General features: G+C 42.8%; 1 protein-coding gene across 3 annotated transcripts in view; it reads right to left on the reverse strand.

The window, feature by feature from the left end:
- YEATS2 (YEATS domain containing 2) overlaps positions 1-16,274 on the reverse strand; it is an 80,861-nt gene extending 64,587 nt beyond the window's left edge. For 2 of the 3 annotated variants that reach the window (XM_080919019.1, XM_080919018.1), the window contains exons 1-2: positions 3,587-3,677; positions 2,416-2,508 (exon numbers count right to left, since the gene is read on the reverse strand). In XM_080919019.1, the coding sequence (XP_080775145.1) occupies positions 2,416-2,508; positions 3,587-3,625 (132 nt within the window). In that variant the 5' untranslated portion in view covers positions 3,626-3,677. Of the gene's footprint in view, positions 1-2,415; positions 2,509-3,586; positions 3,685-5,975; positions 6,095-16,146 lie in introns of those variants that run through there. The other variant, XM_080919020.1, reaches the window with a different exon arrangement.
- Positions 16,275-20,013: the final 3,739 nt, after the last annotated feature.

Consider the following 20,013-nt stretch of genomic DNA (forward strand, 5'->3'; position numbering starts at 1 on the left):
TCACAACTAAAATTTAATAAAAAGAAAAAAACAAAATCTTTCTACATCCGTAAATTCTTATACCTAGCCTGTATCAACGAAACTGATACTAGAGTAACAAGTAATTGTGCAGAAGCTCAAACTCTCAATGTAAAAAATGAGCCAGGTGTGGTAGGGGCACATGCCTGTCAATCCACCGCTCAGGAAACTGAGGCAGGAGAATCTGAAGTTCTGGGCCACTCTGGGCTACATTTGAAAAAGTAAAATAAGGGCTTTTTGCGGCTTAGCTGACTGTCTAGCATGCATGAAGTCAGTACCACACTGCAGCTTGGCAGAGCATGACTGTAATCCTGGCATCCAGGAGGTAGAAGCAGGAAGGCCAGGAGCTCGAGGCAAGTGCCACAAACTATTCCCAGCAGATTTGATTTTAAAACGACACAGAACCTGGCACTGTGGCTCATACCTATAATCCCAAGATCTTTGGAATCCAAGTAATTAAATAAGTAAATTAGTCTTCAGTTCCAGGTGTCAGCCTGGATTATATAGTCCCAAAACAAATAATGAAAGTACACAGTATAAAAAAACGAAACCCACACTGGAGTTAAAAAACAACAGAAGTAGAAGCTTTAAACTCAGCAATGTAGAACATTCCTTCAGGCTAGTCCAGGGGCCTAAGTTCAGTTGTTCAGCTGGGTGCTTCTCTAGCATTTGTATCACATGCTCACAAGTTCAACTCTAGCTCCAAGGGAATGGATCACAAGGACACCTCTGGCCCCACTGGTACCTGCACTCATGTGTACATACACAGACACAAACACACATGATTTAAAAAATAAAATAATAAACACACAGAACCAAAACAAATAAACAAAAACCACCTGTATCACTGGCTGGGCAGGAAATGGTGGTACACACACACACACACACACACACACACACACACACACACACGGGTGGGCGGGGATGGAGAAAGTTAGTTACATAGCTATTAATCAAAGGAAAAGCCATAGTCAGGGTGAAGAGACTAATGTTTTTAATAAGATACAGAGCTAACTGAATTAACTACTTTTCAGTACCGTGTGTTCTCCAAACTAAAATAACTAAATGGTTTTATATATATATATATATATATATATATATATATATATATATATATATATATATATATATATATATATATATATATATATATAAAGCCTAGCTAAAGATTTCTTGAATAATTTTTAATTGCATGCTTCCGCGTGCAACGTGTGAATACCTGATACCTGCAGAAGACAGAAGAGGGTGTTGGATCCCCTGAAAGTAAAGTTACTGATAGTTGCAAGCCACCATATAGACGCTGGGACTGAGCCATATATCCAGCCCTTAGTAAATCTTAATAGAACATCAGGAGCTAAAATTGGTATATTTCTAGACAACCAAACACCACAGACCCCAATGGTAATCAACAAAACACTAACCAGTTTTTCAAGGCATCTGCTGACAGTTCCTTTACCTCAGCAAACGCAGCTCATGATGTCCACTGTGCTGAGCCAATATTGAGCTATTTAATTGATGCAAGAACTGTGGAAAGTACAACTTCCACAAATTCACGTTCACTCAGAATCTGTAGCTTTACTCAGAACTAGCCTAAGGGGCTGTTGGTGTTACTGAATTGTTCATCATTACCTATCATGTGAAATTCTGGGGCCAATTACAGGCACAAGCAAACACATAAAAAACAGGAGGGAGGAAAAGAGGGGTCTTTGTAGATGGAATCAATTTAAAACGAAGTCAAACTGGACTGAGGTCAACCCTCACTCAGGACTAACATCCTTAAAGAAACCTAGATGCAGAGAAACCCTAAGACAACAAGCTCGGGATAAGGCTTTTCTTGTTTTTTTGTTTGCTTTGTTTTATCTTACCGATCATTTGCTTGTATCTTACAGTCTCTGATTTTGTGTTTTACACATATTGTGTATGTGTGTCTTTCACTGGCACTCTGGGGTTAATACACAGCTGCCAGGAAAAAGAAAATGTAGTAAAAAGTTTTATAGTGAGTGCTAAAATGTTATGTCTAAGAATTTAATTAAATGCTTTAGAGAAAAGAAAACAATAGAATTTTAAACTGATGAATCTATATGGTATGCAAACACGTTTGTCTTCTTATACTGAAAACTATCATTAAGAAGCAGCATTTGAAAGGGCAAGACATGCTGGGTGAGGGAAAGCAAAAGAGGGAGAATTAGGAGGAGTTTCAGTGATGTCTCCCTGCTAATACTACATTTGCAATCAGTACAGAAATGACAGGACAGTGTTAAACGCATTGCCTGATGATCTATGTTCCTCACAAAGGGACCCAGCTCATTCAATGTCTCAATGGTAGGGAATCCACACTGTCCTGACTTCCCCCAGACAAGGTAGCTGAGAACAGACTGGAATAATAGGAACACTTACCTCCGAAACCTTCAGGAGACCAGCCGAAGCGTAATAGTTTGCTACAATACAGGCTCGGAGCTTATCCATCATCCTTCTGGCTTCAATCAGTCGCTAAAAACAAGTTATTTAGTTTAAATGTTTAAATCAGCAAATAACAATGATGTAAAATCCACAGAATGAACACAAACAACAAAAGCAAAAACTTGGTTTCTTAACTGTTTCAACAAATAAATACTTCTCACCTAACTAAGCTGGCAAAGATACAGGCTGGAGATGTACTTCATTTGTACAAGCAAAGCTCTGTAGTCTATGCTTCTACCCCAGAGTAGACTGGGGATGGGGGCAGTGTATGTGCTTCCCTGATCAGTAAAGTCTTAAAAATTCCAAATTTGCCAGGCCTGGCGGCGCAAGCCTCTGACCACAGCACTTGGGGAGAAAGAGGCAGGCAGATCTCTTTGAGACCAGCCTTGTCTACAGACTGAGTTTCAAGACAGCGAGGACTACACAGAGAAACCTTGTCTCAAAAAAAAAAAAAAAAAAAAAAAGGCTCAATGGTTAAGAGCACTGGCTGCTCTTCCAGAGGTCCCGAGTTCAATTCCCAGCATCTGTAATGCGATCTGTTGCCCTCTTCTGGCCTATATACAGGGAGAACACTATACATAATAAATATTAAAAAAACCTAATAAAACAAAGAAACAAATGCAAAATATAGTATGTGAACATATTTATTAGTTAAGAACTATCTACAATATACTGAGAACAATACCAAAACTGATTATCTTTGGGGATGGGAGTTCAAGTAGAGCTTTTCCCAACTAATTTATTTTGGGTTTTTTGAGATGAAGACAAAGTCCCAGGCTGGCTTCAAATACAGTAAGAAGCTGAGGATGACCTTAAATGTCTGGTTCTCCTGTCCCTGCCTCCCAAGCAGTGGATGATAGGTGTGTGCCTGTCACTCAGTAGGATGTTTTTATTTTTGTTTTGAGACAGTCTCATTCTGTAGTCTTGGCTGCCTGAAACTCATTATAAAGACCAAGATGTCTTAGAACTTACAGAGCTCCATCTGGAATGCTGAGATTAAAGATGTGTGCCACCTTGCCCAACATTGGAAAAAGTTTTAAATAAATCTTATCCAATAATTTACTTTTCCCTCCATAAATGTAGTGTTTTAAATTTGTCACTGTTATACCTGGTCAATGACATCAATCTCATGTTCCTTATTCTTCATTTCAAGAGCAAACTGCTCCTTAATAATAGTCTCAATTTTCTGCACAGCTGCATCTCGAGCTATAGAAAAAACACAAAACATACCGAATTAATCAGTACCTATTGATTTAAATCAGCAGCCAAAGAAACCACTGCCCCACCCAAATGCTTTGGGGCTCATGACACAATAGCCTAACAAGTACACAGAAATATAAAACTATATAATCTGTCCTTAAATGGTTCAGAAAGAAATTTTTTTTTTCATCTGCATGAAACTGTCAGATGGGAAGAAAAAAGCAAACTAATAAAATACTGTGTGATAGACAGATGTATAGGTCATCAATATAGTTAATAAAAATATCTAAAAAGTCTTTTATTTGCTGTGCACGCACGAGTGTGTGCTCATGCATGTATCTGTGACGTGAATATTCAGGTATTTTGGAGGCCAGAAGAAGGTGTCAGATAGCCTGGAGCTGGACTTATTAGAGGCTATGATTGCCCAGTAAGTGCTGAGGACAGAACAGCAAAGGCTCGTAACTGCTGACCCTGAGCTATCTATCTAGCCTCAAATATGTCCTTTTATGTCAGTGTAAAAAAAGAAAAAGATAAACCATGAGTCAAAATGTTAATGTAATCAATGACCTACTTTTCAACAGATTATATAATGGTGAAATACCAATGAACCTTAAATCTCTACTAGCTGCTACAAGCAGGGTTAGTAGTACTAGATGAGTGTTTTTTAAATTTCCATTATTCACAGATGAGATCTGGCATATCCCCAAACGTTCATGTGCTAAAAACTTGGCTTCAGCTGACAGTGCTATTGGGAGGTCTTCGTCAGATCTAGGTGTGTGACTTAGTACCTAGCTGGAGGAAGCCCCTGCTTTTGAAAGGTGTATAACCCCAACACACACACCTGTTTGTCAATACAAAGATTTTCTGTGCAGCCCCAGCTGTTCTGGAACTTGCTCTGTAGATCAGGATGGCCTTGAACTCAAGAGATTCACTGCGTCTGGAATTAAAGGTACTCAAACCACCACCCAGCTGAAGGGCGCATCATATCCTAAGCCCCCACTCTTTCTCCTTAAGCTTCTGGACTCTTGTACTGTGAACAGTACCACTACTAAAAGAGTGATTTCCTGATATCCTCTCTCACCTCAGACCTTGGAGCAATGGAACCAGCCAACCTCTGAAAACATGAGTCAAGAGAAACCTCTCCTCCTTTGACATTTGCTAACAGCCAAGTGAAACATTTCATGAGCACAATTACTACTTTAAAATAATGTTATCCTATTTAAGCAACAGTATCCATGAAATAACCTGATACAAAGCTATATTAAAAACCTTTATCACATACAATCACCTCACACAGTTATTCCACATTCTAGGGACATCAGAAACTTTGATTTTATATTATTATTTTTAAAGATTTATTTCAGTTTTAATTATATGTTGATATGTGTGGGTGCAGAAGCCCATGAGGCCAAAGAAGTCATCTCCTTTCCTGGAGCTGGAGTTTCAGGTTGTTGTGACCTACCTGACATGGGTTCTGGGAACCAAACTTGGATCCTCTGCAAGAGCACTGAGCTTAGGAACAGGAGTGAGGGCTCAGCTGTCAGGGACACTGACTACTCTTGCAGAGGAAACAGGTTCCTCTCATACTGAAACGTTGCAACTCCAGTTTCAGGGGCTCCAACACCCTCTTTTGGTCTATGCAAGAAATGCATGTGCGGTGCATAAACATATATTCAGTCAAAACACTTAAAAAGAGCTAGGTGGTAACATCGTATCATATGCCTTAATCCCAGCTCAAGGCCAGCCTGGTCTACAGAGTGAGTTCCAGGACAGCCAATGCTACACAGAGAACCCTATCTCAAAAAAAAAAAAAAAAAAAAAAAAAAAAAAAAAAAGTCTGGTGTTGGTAAACTGAACATAATGGCAGGAGGCAGAGGCTGGTGGGACCTCTGTGAGTTCAGGCCAGCCTGGTCTTCAGAGTTAGTTGCAGGGCAGCCAGAGCTACATAACAGAGACTGTCTCTCAAAAGACCAAAAGGGGGGGGGGGTAATCTTTAAGAAATAAAAAGACAGGAATCACTCTTGACCACCGAGTCAACTCTCCAGTTGCCAACCTTCTGATTTTAATTTTAGCAACAGTAGCTAAGACTTACAGCTTGCTTTACTTCCAGACTACTTACCTAATAATGTCCCTGCTAGATACCCTCCCCTACATGGAACACATGGTGAACGGCACAGAATACTAGGCTAACCCTTCAAATACCCTTCAGCTTATGATAGATATTCATGTAGATTCTAGAAATCCTGTGTGCAGGCAAATGTCAGCAAAGTTAAGTCTCAGAGCAACTTGATGGCTACCTGAGCTCTCAATCGCTTTATGCCGTTTATTTGGAAGGGCCACAGACACATCCTCATAATCAGGGTCAGTTTCTTTGATTGTTCGCTTGATTCCAGACATGGTGAAGTTCAATTCTTCACTGTGAAGCAATAACAAACACATTAATAGTACTATGAAATACTAGCATGTATAAATGTTTATGTATAGACACAAAGGTAATAAACAAACACTACATAATACTGGTACTTAATTTGTATAAGTCTATGCATATGTAAGCTGAATATGACTGATCTGAAAAGTTGGAATCCAGAAATCTTTCAACTTTGGAGATTCAGATTTTCTGGTTAGGGATGCTCACTTCTCAATGTTTGTGTGCACTTAGCCAACAGCAGCAGGAAGTCTAGCTTTAAAAGTTGCCAAAAATATTATCAGCATGGCTATCTTTTTCTTTTTCTTTTTCCTTTTTCTTTTTCTTTTTCTTTTTTTCTTTTTTCTTTTCTTTTTTTTTGTGAGACAGGGTTAATTTATATACCCCTGGCTGCTCTGAAGCTCAACAAAGGCCAGACTGACCTGGAACCCCGGGATCTTTTAAATGCATGTATGACCATGTCTGGCCCTGCTCATACTTTTCAAAAGAAGTCTAGCTTTCACAAAAGAATATGAGAATAAACCAGACTTTGATGAAAACAATGTTAACCTTACAGCTCTGTGTGAGTCACCAAGATTTGAAGTACATCCTACAGTATGACTAGTATAGTCAGGACTCATTCCCACATGAAACCCAACGCCATTACATTACTTCTACAGTGCCTGCTATAGTGGGCACTCACTTATAACAAATACAACTGTGTACACAATGGCTAACTAATGACCAGCCAGGCTTAAGGTTTAAATAAAAAAATCCCATAAAACCTCTAATTTCACACATTAGCCACTAACCACATGTGGCTACTTAAACTTAAAACTAAATTGATTAAAATTAAATGAACTGGGGCTGTAGAGCAGCTAAGAGCACTGGCTGCTCTTCCAGGAGACCTGAGTTGGATTCCCAGCCCCCACATGATGACATGAAACCATCTGTAAGTTGAGTTCCATGGGCTCTGACTTCCTCTTCTGACCTCCATAGGCACCAGGTTTGCATGTGGTTCACCAACACATGCAAACTACCCAGACACACACACTAAAATTAAATACATAAATAAATAAATAGATTAAGTATAAAATTGAGTCCCTTTTTCTTTTTGTCACAGTGAACTGGACAGTGAGTTCCCAGGGCTCAGTAGGCAGCAGCAAAGTTACTCACTGCCTGAGAATGAGGCAGCCATGAACCACAATGCATCCCGTCAAAGGTGTAAGACGGGCAGGAGACGGGCTCAGTGGTTAACTGGCTGCTCTTCCAGAGACCCACACGGTAGCTAAGTCTGCAAGTCCAGTTTCAAGGAATTCAATGTCCTCTTCTGGCCTCCACAGGCACTGTACAAAAATTTATGCAAGCAAAACACTGAACACACAAAACAAAAATAAACCTTAGAAAACGTCTAAGTGTCTTCACTCCATTACCATGTGGCTGAGACCCTGCCTTGTTCTCTCTCAGAAACTGCGGCCTGAACTCCTCTCTTGGAGCCACACCCCCACACCCTTCTGTCTGTCTATGGCGATATTACTTTCAAATAAACTCCTTATTCCCCACTGATCCCTTTCAGTGCCCCCTTAACTGTCCACCCCAATCTAAGGCCTTACAAAAATAAGTCATTAACTCAAAACTACTTATTTTGTATGGAAATGCCTTAAAACACAAGGCAGTAAAATTTACTCAGTTCACCTTTTCCCCCTTCAAAGAATATTTTTAAATGTGTTTGTTTAAAGGTGTGAGAAAAACACCAACTTACAAGCACCTCTGCTCTGCTTAGTCCTTACACTAAAAGAGCAAAACAAATACAGAAAGCCTGACATGGTACCTCTAATCACAACACTTGGGAGTAGAGGGATGATTTCATGACAGCCTCAGCTCCATATCAAGTTGGAGGTCAACCTAAGTTGTAGGAGACTTTGTCTTAAATACCAAAAGGGACTGAAGAGGTGGCTCAGTTAAGAGTACGTACGGCCCGTTCTTTCAGAGGACCCGAGTCTGATTCCCAGCACCTACTTCAGTATTGTTTTTGCTAGGCAGAAACAGACCTGCATTATTCTAAAACTCTCAGGATAATCAGCAACTCTTCCTTAGTATGTTGAGCTAAAACTTTAATATCCTTTAAAATGACAGAAGAAGCTTCATTGCAAGTTCGTAATGTAAATAAATGATGACCTCGAGATAAAGTAACGTGTTGACGGGTCTCTTCCTTCCCTGTCCCTACTCAGACTGTACACTTCTCCTTGTCCTCAGTCTTGCTGTTCTTTGATGGGAATAAGATAACACTAGTTGGTTTTCCATGAACGTTCCTTCCCTCTTAATGCATCTTTCTGGGCAGGATTATTCTTGAGATTATTTGGAAGGACAGGGCACTGCATGTGAATCCCATAGCTAGGTGAAGGAACGACAGCAGAGGTTAGGCACACTCTAGAGGCATTCCCTTACACTGGAGCAGACAATGTAACTAAGCATCATTATCTTAGAGTTTGGATTTATGGAAAGGAAACTACGGTTTTATTTTATTTTTATTTTTTTGCTCTGGCTTGTTTTTGTGGAAGGTCTCACTATGTAGCCTTGGGTGGCTAGAACTCTGAAATCTGCCTGCCTAGGCCTTCTGGGTGCTGGGATTAAAGGCACAAGAATCTCAGTTCTTAGACAGGAGTCAGCTCCACTTTGAAACAAAATGTTTACTAATCCTAAACTTTAAATTAGATGGTGGTATAAAACTTTTATCCTCAGCTTTGTCTCCGAGAATGGATTTATTGAGACAAAAATCAAATATAGAAAGAAAAAGAAAGAAAGAAACGCTAGGTCTAAACTAAAATCCTCAGTCATCCATACCTCCAACTTAATTTCTTCCTGCCACGCCTCCTGAGTGAAACCTAGGGCTCATGCGGCAGGCCAAGTGTGTCACCACACACCTCTTGTCTCCAACTTACAATTTTTATCTCACCAAAACAGTATGGGTTATAGAGAGTAAATGTTGCCAATTTAAACATAATAATAAATAAAAAAGAATTCTTTTTATAAACAATACAAGGAAACCTATCGTGCCTGTTCAAATACAGAAACAAGTGAGTTTTGACAGTGGTAACAGTCATTTAGTGGTCTAAACTTTTAAAATATAAAAACTGCAAGGTATGGTGGTGCCTCCATGTAATTCTAGATGCAGGAGCAGAGGGAGGAGTGCTGGAAGGTCACAGACAACCCCATCTAGACACACAGCAAGAGCCTGTCAAAACCCAGAGCTAAGCGAATAAATATGAATTGCACAGTATTGCCACCGGATTACTCACTTCTTGTCAAGGTAGGACTCGCTATGTAGCCTGGCCTGGCCTGCTTCCCAAGGGCTCAGATGTGCCAGCACACCAAGTCTATCACTGTAAACTACAGGGTTTTGCTTTATAGCCCTGGGTGTTTTGGAATTCACTTTGTAGACAGTTCTCATTTCAGGAAAGCTCTAGAAGCCTAGGACACGTACAAGAACCCTGCCATCTAACAGAAGATGCAACCAATTTTGAGGACAAGGGGTAAAACCGGATACGTTAAGGCTCAATTTTATATTCCTTAGGCAAGTGAATCCTGGAACTAAAGAGATCTGCATTCTCCACCAGCTTGGCGGTGGGGGTGGGGCAGGACGGGGGACAATCAGGGCCACTTAAGCTCCAGGCAGTGACCCACTGCTCTTACTGTTCAGGTCAAACTCTCCTCCCCGTGAACACGGCAGCTAGTGCTCCTGTGCTAAGGTCAAAACAAGAAAGCAGTCTACACAGAATGGAGACCTGGTACACTTAATCAATACCAACCCAAGCAATGAGGCTGAATCTCAGCCTTAAGGCAAGAGAGGAAGCAGAACAGGGTACAAAGGGACGGATTCCATTTCCTGAATCCCTCAACTGAAATGTACACACCGGAAAACAACTCCTCCTCTTCCTGGTTTGGTTTTTTTGTTTTTGTTTTGAGACAAGGTTTCTCAGTGTATGCCTGGCTGTCCTGGAACTCACTCAGCAGACCAGGCTGGCCAGTGAAACTGTAGCTGATGGTTCTGGTGGTGGTGACCAATTTGATACATATTAGTAAGAGTGTAAGGTACATGAGAACCTAGCCATTTGTACAGGCGAAAGCCCTTGTCTTGCTGTATGCAAATTATAGAAAAGCATTATGAAGCCTGGAGAGACGACTCAGAGGTTAAGAGCACTGCCTGCTCTTCCAGAGGTCCTGAGTTCAAATCCCAGCAACCCCATGGTGGCTCATAACCATCTGTAATAGGATCTGATGCCCTCTTCTGGAGTGTCTGAAGACAGCTACAGTGTACTCATATATATATATACACAATAAAATCTTTCAAAAAGAAAGAAAGAAAGAGAAAGAAAGAAAACCATTATGAGGGTTGGTGTCCCTAGCCTTTAATCACATCACTTGGAAGGCAGAGGCAGGCAGATCTCTGCGTTCCAGACCTGCCTGATCTACAAAGAAAGTTCCAGGCCAGCAAAGGCTGTTACACAGAGAAACTCTGTCTCAAAACGACAACAGTAAGAACAACAGTAAGAGAGAGAAAGACAGACAGAGAGAAAGAGAGAGAGAGAGAGAGAGAGAGAGAGAGAGAGAGAGAGAGAGAGAGAGGCATTACAAAATTCCTTTCTAACCAATGTCACACTATGTACCTTCCTCGTGATAAAGGCTTCCTAAAACACTTCAGGTTAGATTCACAGGCTGTGGTATGAGCTTCAGACTTCCACACCCAGGCCCCTTTCTATCCTGGATCTCAGGTATGATGCCGCTCTATCTGCCCCTCAAATATTGAGTGTTCTTGACTTGTGTGTTTCTGGTTCCTTCTGTCTTGATGTTCATTCCCAGGCTAGCGTCACCAGAACCACACTCCTTATCTGAAAAGGTTTTCCTTAACCATCCCAGCCAGTACATCTCTACCCATATCCTTCCTCTAAAGTGTCTGAAAACACTCAATAAGTGACTATACACTACTAGCCAGAGTAGAAAATTCCCAAGGAAACATTTACTAGCATTCATAGTTCCCTTTATAATACGACCACACCTTGCAATGCAGGAGAGCATGGAGGAACAAGCCTTTAATCCTAGTACTTCTGAGACAGAGGCAGGCAGAGTTCTATGAGCTCAGGGCTAGCCTGGTCTACACAGTGACTCAGGATATACAGTGGAGCCCTTTAAAAAAATGTGGAGACCAACTTCCTCATTACCACCATGAGAAGTCCTTGCACCCCTGCATCCTCTGCCTCCCAAGTGCTGAGATTATAGGTGTGACCCACCTCACCCAGCTACCTTGGCATACTCTTACCACATGTAGCTAACAGTTCCCTTTCTACTGGCTCTTCTGATCAGGATGCACAGCTCCTGCCCAGTGAGAACCAGTTCTATCTCTGTGTAAGCAGAGCACACATGTCTGAAGGCCAGTCACCTTCCAGTGGATTTCTGTTTACTTGACCCTTTCCATCTACCACAGCATTCTTCATCCTCCAGGAATCACAGGAAAGTCCAACTTACCCTCACAGCCAACCTTCAGCTTCAGTCCTGTTGTCTTAACTTCCTAGATGGCTACTATTACAGGTGTGCACTGCCTAGTCACAACCGGGTGATTACCTACATAATCCAGGACAAGAGAATCAAGTGCTTAAGGCCAAGTGTGCTAGCAGAGTATGCTGGGAGATAGGGCAGGCTGACTGTAAGGATCCTGAGTTCAAAGCCAGGCTTAGAAGCATACTAACTAGACCCTGTCTCTACCCTCCCTCCGAGAGGCAGGCATGGCAGCTCCCAACTGTAACTTCAACACCTGGGGAGCTGGAGAGAAGAAGGGTTGCCAAGAGTCCGTGGCCTGTTTATTATACACAGAGAACTCAAGGCTAGCCAGAGATACAAAGTATGAGCCTACTTCGCCCCCAAGCCCTGAAAACATTTACGTACAATTTAAAAGCCTACACAAACTCACCACCAACACAAATATATATTTTTCTCTTGTAATTCTGCAAATGGAACCCAAGCCTTGTCCAGCATCCTGCCATGAAGCTCCACCTCCAGCCACACGGACCAGAGGCTATGAAGGCAACCACTGCACACTCTTGTTTGCCCACAAAGGAAAGCTCACTCCCCCCCAACCCCATCCTCCAACAGGCAGTAGTGTACAGACTGACAAAAAAACGCAGCGGCCAAGTTAAAGAAGAGACAACAAAGATCCAATAAATATATAAAATAAAACAGCTGAGGCCTGCAGAGCTGGCCCAGCAGGTAAGAGCACTGGTTCCGGCAGAAGTCCTAGGCTTGAGTCCCAAAACTCCACCCGGTGGCTCACACCATCCAGAATTCCAGCACCAGGGAATCCAATCCAATGCTTTCCTCTGACCTCCATAGGCACCAGACACTCATGTGGTACACAGATACACATACAAACAAAATGCTCATACACATAAAAAAATAAATCTTACAGAAAAAAATCAAGGGGGAAAAAAACCCATGGTGGAGGTCTGGAGGGATAGATCAGTGGTTAGGAGCACTTCTGCATAACCATTGGGACTGAAGTCAGATTTGGATCCCAGCACCCATGTAACAAACTTGGTATTCCACAAATGCTTGTACCTCTTGCACTGAGGGGATGCCCTCTTCTGGCCTACAGGTGTACAAAGCCCCGTACCCTCATGCACACACACACACACACACACACACACACACACACACACACACACAATAGTTTTTCAAAATGTATGGCTGAATGAGAATACTCAATCTAAGTATTCCTAAGAATATACCCAGAGGGAATGAAATATTCCCAGATGAGGGTAGCATGCATCCTGGACAGGCTGTGCTCACAGGTCTACAATGTAAGTCTTAGTTCTTTACACCACATGTACACAACAGGCAACAGAGCTTCGTATAAGGTATGCAACTATGTACCAGATATATCCCCATCTCTCTCTGCACATCCTGAACATCTCACTATATTTTGAGATATGGTTTTGCTCAGTTGTTCAGGGTTACCTTAAACTTACTCTGAAGCTTTGAGCTAGTGATTTTCTGCTAAAAAACAAACAAACAAAAAAAGTTTATCTAACTAGTAATGCTTTTAAGTTGTTTTCTTTTTTAAATCCATATTTTACTTGCATATAAGTAAAGTATACTGCATGTGTCTTTCCTTGTATGCACAGAGGCCAAGAGGACACAGAATCCCCTGAACCTTGAGTTAATGGTTGGTTGTAAGCCACCATGTGGGTGCTGAGAACTGAACCCAGATCCCCTGCAAGAACATCAAGTGTTCTAAGCCACTTCTCCTGACTTATGCATGTGTACACATGTATGTTGTGTGTATGTGCACATTTATATAGGTGCCAATGGAGGTCAGAAAAGCATAGGAGCTCTTGGAGCTGGAGTTACAGACAGTTGTGAGCACCCTGACATGGGACCTCAGCCATTTAAGAGTATCTTTCCAGCTCTGAGATCCTCTGCTTTAAGCCTGTAAGTAGCTGGGGATACAGATCTACCACTAGGTCTGGCTCTTCTTATAGTCTACAATAAAAAAGTTTTTAGCTGGGCACTGTGACTTATTTTTACCCTTACCCTTGACCATGTGAACTTGAAGCTCCTGTTCCAAATAACTAATATAACTAACTAACCAACCAACCAATAAAAACAGTACATACTAAACTACAGAATGCCAAATGATACACAGTAGACAGCACTTACAGTGGTAGGAAATTTTACAGAGAAAGTCTTTAATGCTGTTCTCACATTACTCATAACAGCTACAGCACATTTAGCAGTAAGTCTGAAACTGGAGAAGTAGTTCGCTGTTGAACTGCCTAGCACACAAAAGGCTCTGGGTTCCATCTCCAAGCACTGAAAAAAAGTTTCCCAATAGAACCAGAAAGGTGCAGAGAGACAGGTGACCTAGTGGTTAAAGCATCAGCTGCTCTTTCACGGGACCTATGCATGTCCGATTCCCCACGCTTGTGACGGTCACAAGGCTCTGGAGCTCCAGTTCCAGCTATTGTACCTTCTGGCCTCAGTAGGTGCCATATGCAATTGGTGAACAAAATATACATACACACCACACACACACACACACACACACACACACTTGAAATCAATGTTTTTAAACATATGTCAGTAACCAACAAAATGACAGGTAGGGATGCACTTGGGGGTTTAATAAATGACTTCTGACATTCCTAGGTAAAGAGAACGCAAAGGAAGTCAGAAAACAACTTATGGTCATTTCTTTCTGCCGTGCGGATCCTGGGAATGGAACTAAGGTCATCTCACCAGTGCAAAAAGGAGCAACTCCTACTCCAGTAATGTATAAGCCCTCTTGGTTTCCAGAGAGAAAATACATATTCTGTGTCTTCTCTGTCCTTCGCTTTATCTTTTAATCCTGGCGTTTATACTGCCAGATGTGTCTTCTCAACATACTGACCTTATAACAAAGATGCACCTCAGATTTAATTCATTTAAAAAGAGACTGAGGCTGGATGGTGGCGGTGCATACTTTCTAATCCCAGCACTCCGGAAGCTGAGGCAGATGGATCTCTTGTGAGTTTGAGCCCAGCCTGGTCTACAAATTGAGTTCCAGGCCAGCCAGGACTGTTACACAGAGAAACACTATCTCAAAACAACAACAACAAAATAGAGATAGAAATTCCCCATCTCAATAAATGGTACAGTTATTTATCTATGTGGCTGCTCAAAACAAGAGTTTAAGAGGGAATGCAGGGCTTGTGGACAAAAACCTATAATCTCAGCACACCAGAGGTAGGGGCAGAAGAATCCAGAGTTCAAAGCCATCTTTGGCTATATATGGAGTTTGAAGTCACTCTGAGCAGCATAAAACCTTGTTTCAAAACAAAAACTAAATACCCAAAACACACACACACAAATCAAAAAGCAACCCTCAGCAACGTGATGCCAGCAAGGAGAAGGTGCAAGAGTTCAAGGCCAACCTGGGTTCTCACCCTTTCTGCTTCCACAGCCATGGACTCAATCCAGGCTACTGCTGAAAGCTGCATCCTGATTTCTCAGCCCACCCCCTACTCACCCCCACCTTTGACTTCTCTGATATAGTGGTGGGATTGTGCCAAAACCTTAACAGACATGGTGGAACACACTGTTAATCCCCTCGCTGGTAAAGTACAGGCCGGTAGATCTGAGTTCGAGGCCAGCCTGGACTGCAGACAGGACTGAGGTTCTGAGACAGGACTATGTATGTATATGTAAAGAGACCCCATCTCAAACGAACAACAAAAAGTCAAACAGGTAAGGCACCCACCCCTCACCTGTTGTTTTGGTCCTGTCCTACCTTTAAGACAGACTACACAAATATACACACCCATAGTAATTACTTCTGGACGTTAAAACAACTTCTTTGTATTTGTCTGCATTTAAAATTGTTTCTAGGATGAATACTTGCTATTTATTAAGGGCAACGATACTGCTTAATAAATGTCTAATATGTTCTAGTTTTTGTTAATTAGAAAATGGAATTTTAAAAGTAGGTTGTTTCTGCAATTAGGAATGTGCCTAGACAAAATTACTAGCAATATCAAAACTAGTAAGAGTGAGCTGCAGAGTTACAGGACTCGGTATTTTCTGTTTAACATAAATACTTGCATAATGGAGATGAGCTCTAAGCCCTATTGTCTTCTGCATTCCGGCGACAGCCCACCGAGCCGTCTTTCTGGTCCAGTCCTTCCTTTCCAAAGCTTCCATCCGACACAGTACCGCCCTACGCCCTCGTGCAGACTCCTCGCAACCTTCCTAAGCCGCCGCAGATTTCTTTGGGCAAATCCAAACTTGCCGAGGCGACCTCTTCTCGGGACCACCCGCAGGTCACCGCGCAAGCTCAGCCGCCGCGGCTGCAAAGAGCCCCGTCTGCGGCTGCGCGGAGGGAAGGACCCTCCCCACGCCGGACCGGGCTCGCCGCGGACCCGGGCGCCCACCCGTCCGCGCCGCTGAGCTGTCCGCGCGGCCGCGGTGGGGGAGGGGTGCACGTGCCCGCGCCAGACAATGCCCCGCACAGGACGCGCGCCCGCGCCGACACTCACCCTTCCTGCGAGTCCGGCCGCAGCGCCGCCCCGCCGGGACCCGGAACCTACACGCGGAGAGAAGGAGCGAAAGGTCTCCCGCCGTGGAACCGCCGCGCCAGGCCCGGGACGCGCCCGCGCGGAAGCTCACGACACAGCAGCCCGCCCGCCGCGAGGCTCCGCCCCTCACGTCACCTCGGGGGCGGGGCGGCGCGGGCGCGCGCGCGGTGGGGGCGGGGCTGGGGCTGCGGGGCCGCGGGTCTGAAGCTGTCTCTGAACTCTGACCCCAGCTGAGTAGCACTTTCAGGTTGAGGGTGTCAGCTGGTCAACCGTTGTCTTGTCTTCATGCTGAAAGTTTGAGAGAATGCTGGTTCTCTTGTAGTCATGGCAATAGTAACTATGGTGACTCTACTGCTGAGCGTTCCATCTTGCATCTCTGGGCTTAGTGGTAGGGGTGTATATAGCAGCAGTAACCTAATAACCTAGTATCCTGGGGTAGTACTTGTAGTCTGGAGACTGAAGCAGGGCATCAAAAGTACAAAGTTTAGCTACATAGTGAATTTAAGGCCCTGTCTCAAAGTAAAAGTTGATGGTAGAATGCTTGGCTCAATGCTGTGACTCCAACTTCCACCACCATAAATATATATTTTTAAAACAAAAACAAAGAGAGAGAGAAAGAGAAAAAGGAAAGACAGGAGGAAGGAACTAATCATTATGAACCCATTTTACTAGATGCAGAAACTGAGTGGGGTATAGTGGCCGGGCTCCTCACTGGTCCCAGATACTTTGTAGACTGAAATCAACAAGGAAATGAGCTAGGAGGGAAGGTTTGGAAATGTTGAAAAATTTTGTGTGGTTGGTTTTTGAGACAGTGTTTCCCTGTGTAGATAAGTTTGTCCTGAAACTAGCTTGGTAAAACAGGCTAGCCTCAAACCCAGAGAGATTCGCCTACCTCTGCCTCCTGAGTGCTAGGGTCAAAGGCAAGTGCCACCACAGCCTGGCAGTATATTGAAAACCTAATGTAGATCACAGCTAATGAGTGACAATCTAGTAAGCCTTCCTGTTACTGCCTCAGGGCTGTAGCTGCCCGGCTGTCCTGGGAGCTGCCTCAGCCTTCTTCAGCTCCTGCTTGTTGGAATGTGCGTAGTTACCACACAAGCGGAGTAGTAAGTTTTATTATGTTTTGTGTACATATTATCAATCTTTTTATGCATTTTGTTTAATATGAAATATTTTAAGAGTTACATTCCTATATCCCCTATAACAAGCCCGGGAGTGGTGATTCATATTGTTGATCCCAGCATTTAGGAAGCAAAGGTGAGTGGATCTCTTTGAATTCAAGGCTAGCCTGGTCTATATAGGAAATTCCAAGCCAACCAGAACTAAATAATGGGAACTGTCTTAAAACAAGCCTAGTCATGACACATGGTATAGATTCAAAACTGTCACATAGTATAGACCCAAACATTGTAAGCAATGACACAAGATGAAACAGTTCTTCCTGGCCTCTGACTTTAATATTTATCGGGAGTGAAGTTAGATGAACTGCTTTCTCAACAATGTTTATTGCTTCTCTGTCTCTGGGACTCTCTCCTTAATACAGTAGTTGGAAAACTGAAGACACAGAAATATGCAAAGCACAGTTAGTCCTGATACATTTCCAACCTCATAATTACTATCTTTTGAGACAGGATCCTGGTTTGTGTAATCCTACCAAGTGCCAGGATTACAGGCACATGCAGCAACCTCCACAGAATTGCCATTTGACAAGGAAGCTGGATTAATCTAAATTTAGGCCAAGAGACTCTTTTATGAGCCTGAAATGATAATTCAGGAGTTTGGAAGATAAAAGTTCCTGGGGGTGGGTGTATGCAGCACAATGTGTGAGGCCCTGGGTTCAATTCCTAGCACCTATGAAATCAACTAATTGCATGAAATTGAATGACAGTAACCCCCATTGGCTCATATATTTAAATGTTTGGTCCTTAGTTGGAGGAACTGTTTTGGGAAGGATTAGGAGGTGTGGCCTTGTTAAAGATGTGTCACTGGGGGTGGGCTTTGAGGTTTCTAAATTTCATGCCAGGCCCAGTCTTTCTCTCTGCCTCCACCCTTTGGATAGACCCTGCTTTTTGTCTTACTCCTCGATGTGATAGTCATGGACTTACCCTCTGACACTGTAAGCAAACCAACAATATATTTTTTAAGCTGAGGACCAAACCCTGGGCTCTGTCACTGAGTTAAATCCCCAACCCTGTAAACCCACAATTAAATGTTTCCTTTATAACTTGCCTTGGTCACGATGTGTGTTCACAGCAATAGAACAGTAACTAAAACATCAAAAAAGGAGGTTAAGGTGAGGTCAGGCTGAGCATATTGGAGTTAATTCATACGTTGGTCCGACTCCAAGGTAAGCACACAGAATAACTATGTGCCTGGGAAGCTAGAAGCCCACTTTTTTGGTCTGGCTGGAAAGCTGCCTAGTGTAGAAGTCACAACAGTAACGTTGGAAGAGGGGGCAGTCGGTGATGGAGCTGCTGTTTCTCCCTATTGCTGTCAGATGGCAGGCGGGAAACCCAGATTTTAGGTGAAATGTGATAGTGCATGCCTCTAACCCCAGTTCTTGGAAGGTATCTGTAGTAGGATCAGGATTCAAGATAGCCTCATATACATGAGGGTTTGAGGACCCAAACGATAGACATCTTCTATTTTTTCTGAAAGTAGAATTGCACAACCCTTCTCCCTATCTTCTGCCTCGTCCATTCTTCTGGGATGCGTCCTGCATGTTAGAGGGGGTAGCATAACTTTAGACTGAGTGCTCACACAATCTTGACTCTTAACACTGTGAACAGCCAGGATTCTGCATTTGCCACTGTTCACTGCAAAGAAACGTTTCTCTGATTAAGCCTGTGAATGTGAGAAAAACATGAATATTTAGAAGGCAGTTTGTTGCCACGTCAGTTCAGCTACACAACAGTAAGTCCCACACTTGGCGCTTATAACCTCTGCAGCCGTGGGTTTTGGTGGGGTTTACAGTACAGGCATGTTTTCTCCTGCCAATCTGAGAACAATTAGCTACCCACTGTGATGGCAGAATCAACTAAAACCCAAACAAACAAACGCACTAGCTGAGGGATGCTCTTAATTGGATTATTAGAAGTGGGAAAACCTATCCTAAATCTGAGCTGCACCTAGTGGCAGCCATATTAAAGGGCATGGGAGAAGGAAGCCTTTGGTTTTTGCTGCCTGCCTCATGGTCACTGGCAAGTTCACCTATCCTGTTGCTGAGGCATTTCTTTGCTGGTATTAGAACTTACTTTTCTGAGATTCTATTGGAGTCTGAAGGCCTGCAGCTCTTTAAGAATCTCTGGAACAGGTTGGAGAGATGGCTCAATGGTTAAGAGCACTGACTGCTCTTCCAGAGGTCCTGAGTTCGATTCTCATCTCTAAAAGTACCTGCTTTGACAAGGGATCTCTAATTAGCACAGTCTGCCTTGGAACTCACTGTGTTGACCTTCCTGACTCTTGATCCAGAGATCCTCCTGCTGTCTCAAGAGTGCTGGGATTAAAGATATCAAGACACAGGCTTGGGTGCCCATCTTGAGTTGTGCCCTGATTCTCTCAGTGATAGACTATGATGTGATATGAGCTAAAATAAAGTCTTTTTCTTCCCAGCTTCCTTTTGGTCATTGCATGTATAACAGCAACAAAACCCTCAGGTACATGACCATTTTCATAATATTAATTTTTGATTCATGAACATAGTAGGACTTTTCATCTTCCAGTGTCTTCCTTTCTTTAGTATCTTAAAATTTTTATTTGAAAAATCTTTCACTTCCTGGGTTAAGTGAGATTTTTGCTGTTGTTTGTTTAGTTGCTGAGCTATTTTTT

Source organism: Micromys minutus, assembly GCF_963924665.1.
Source record: "Micromys minutus genome assembly, chromosome: 7".
In the NCBI taxonomy this organism is placed as follows: domain Eukaryota; kingdom Metazoa; phylum Chordata; class Mammalia; order Rodentia; family Muridae; genus Micromys; species Micromys minutus.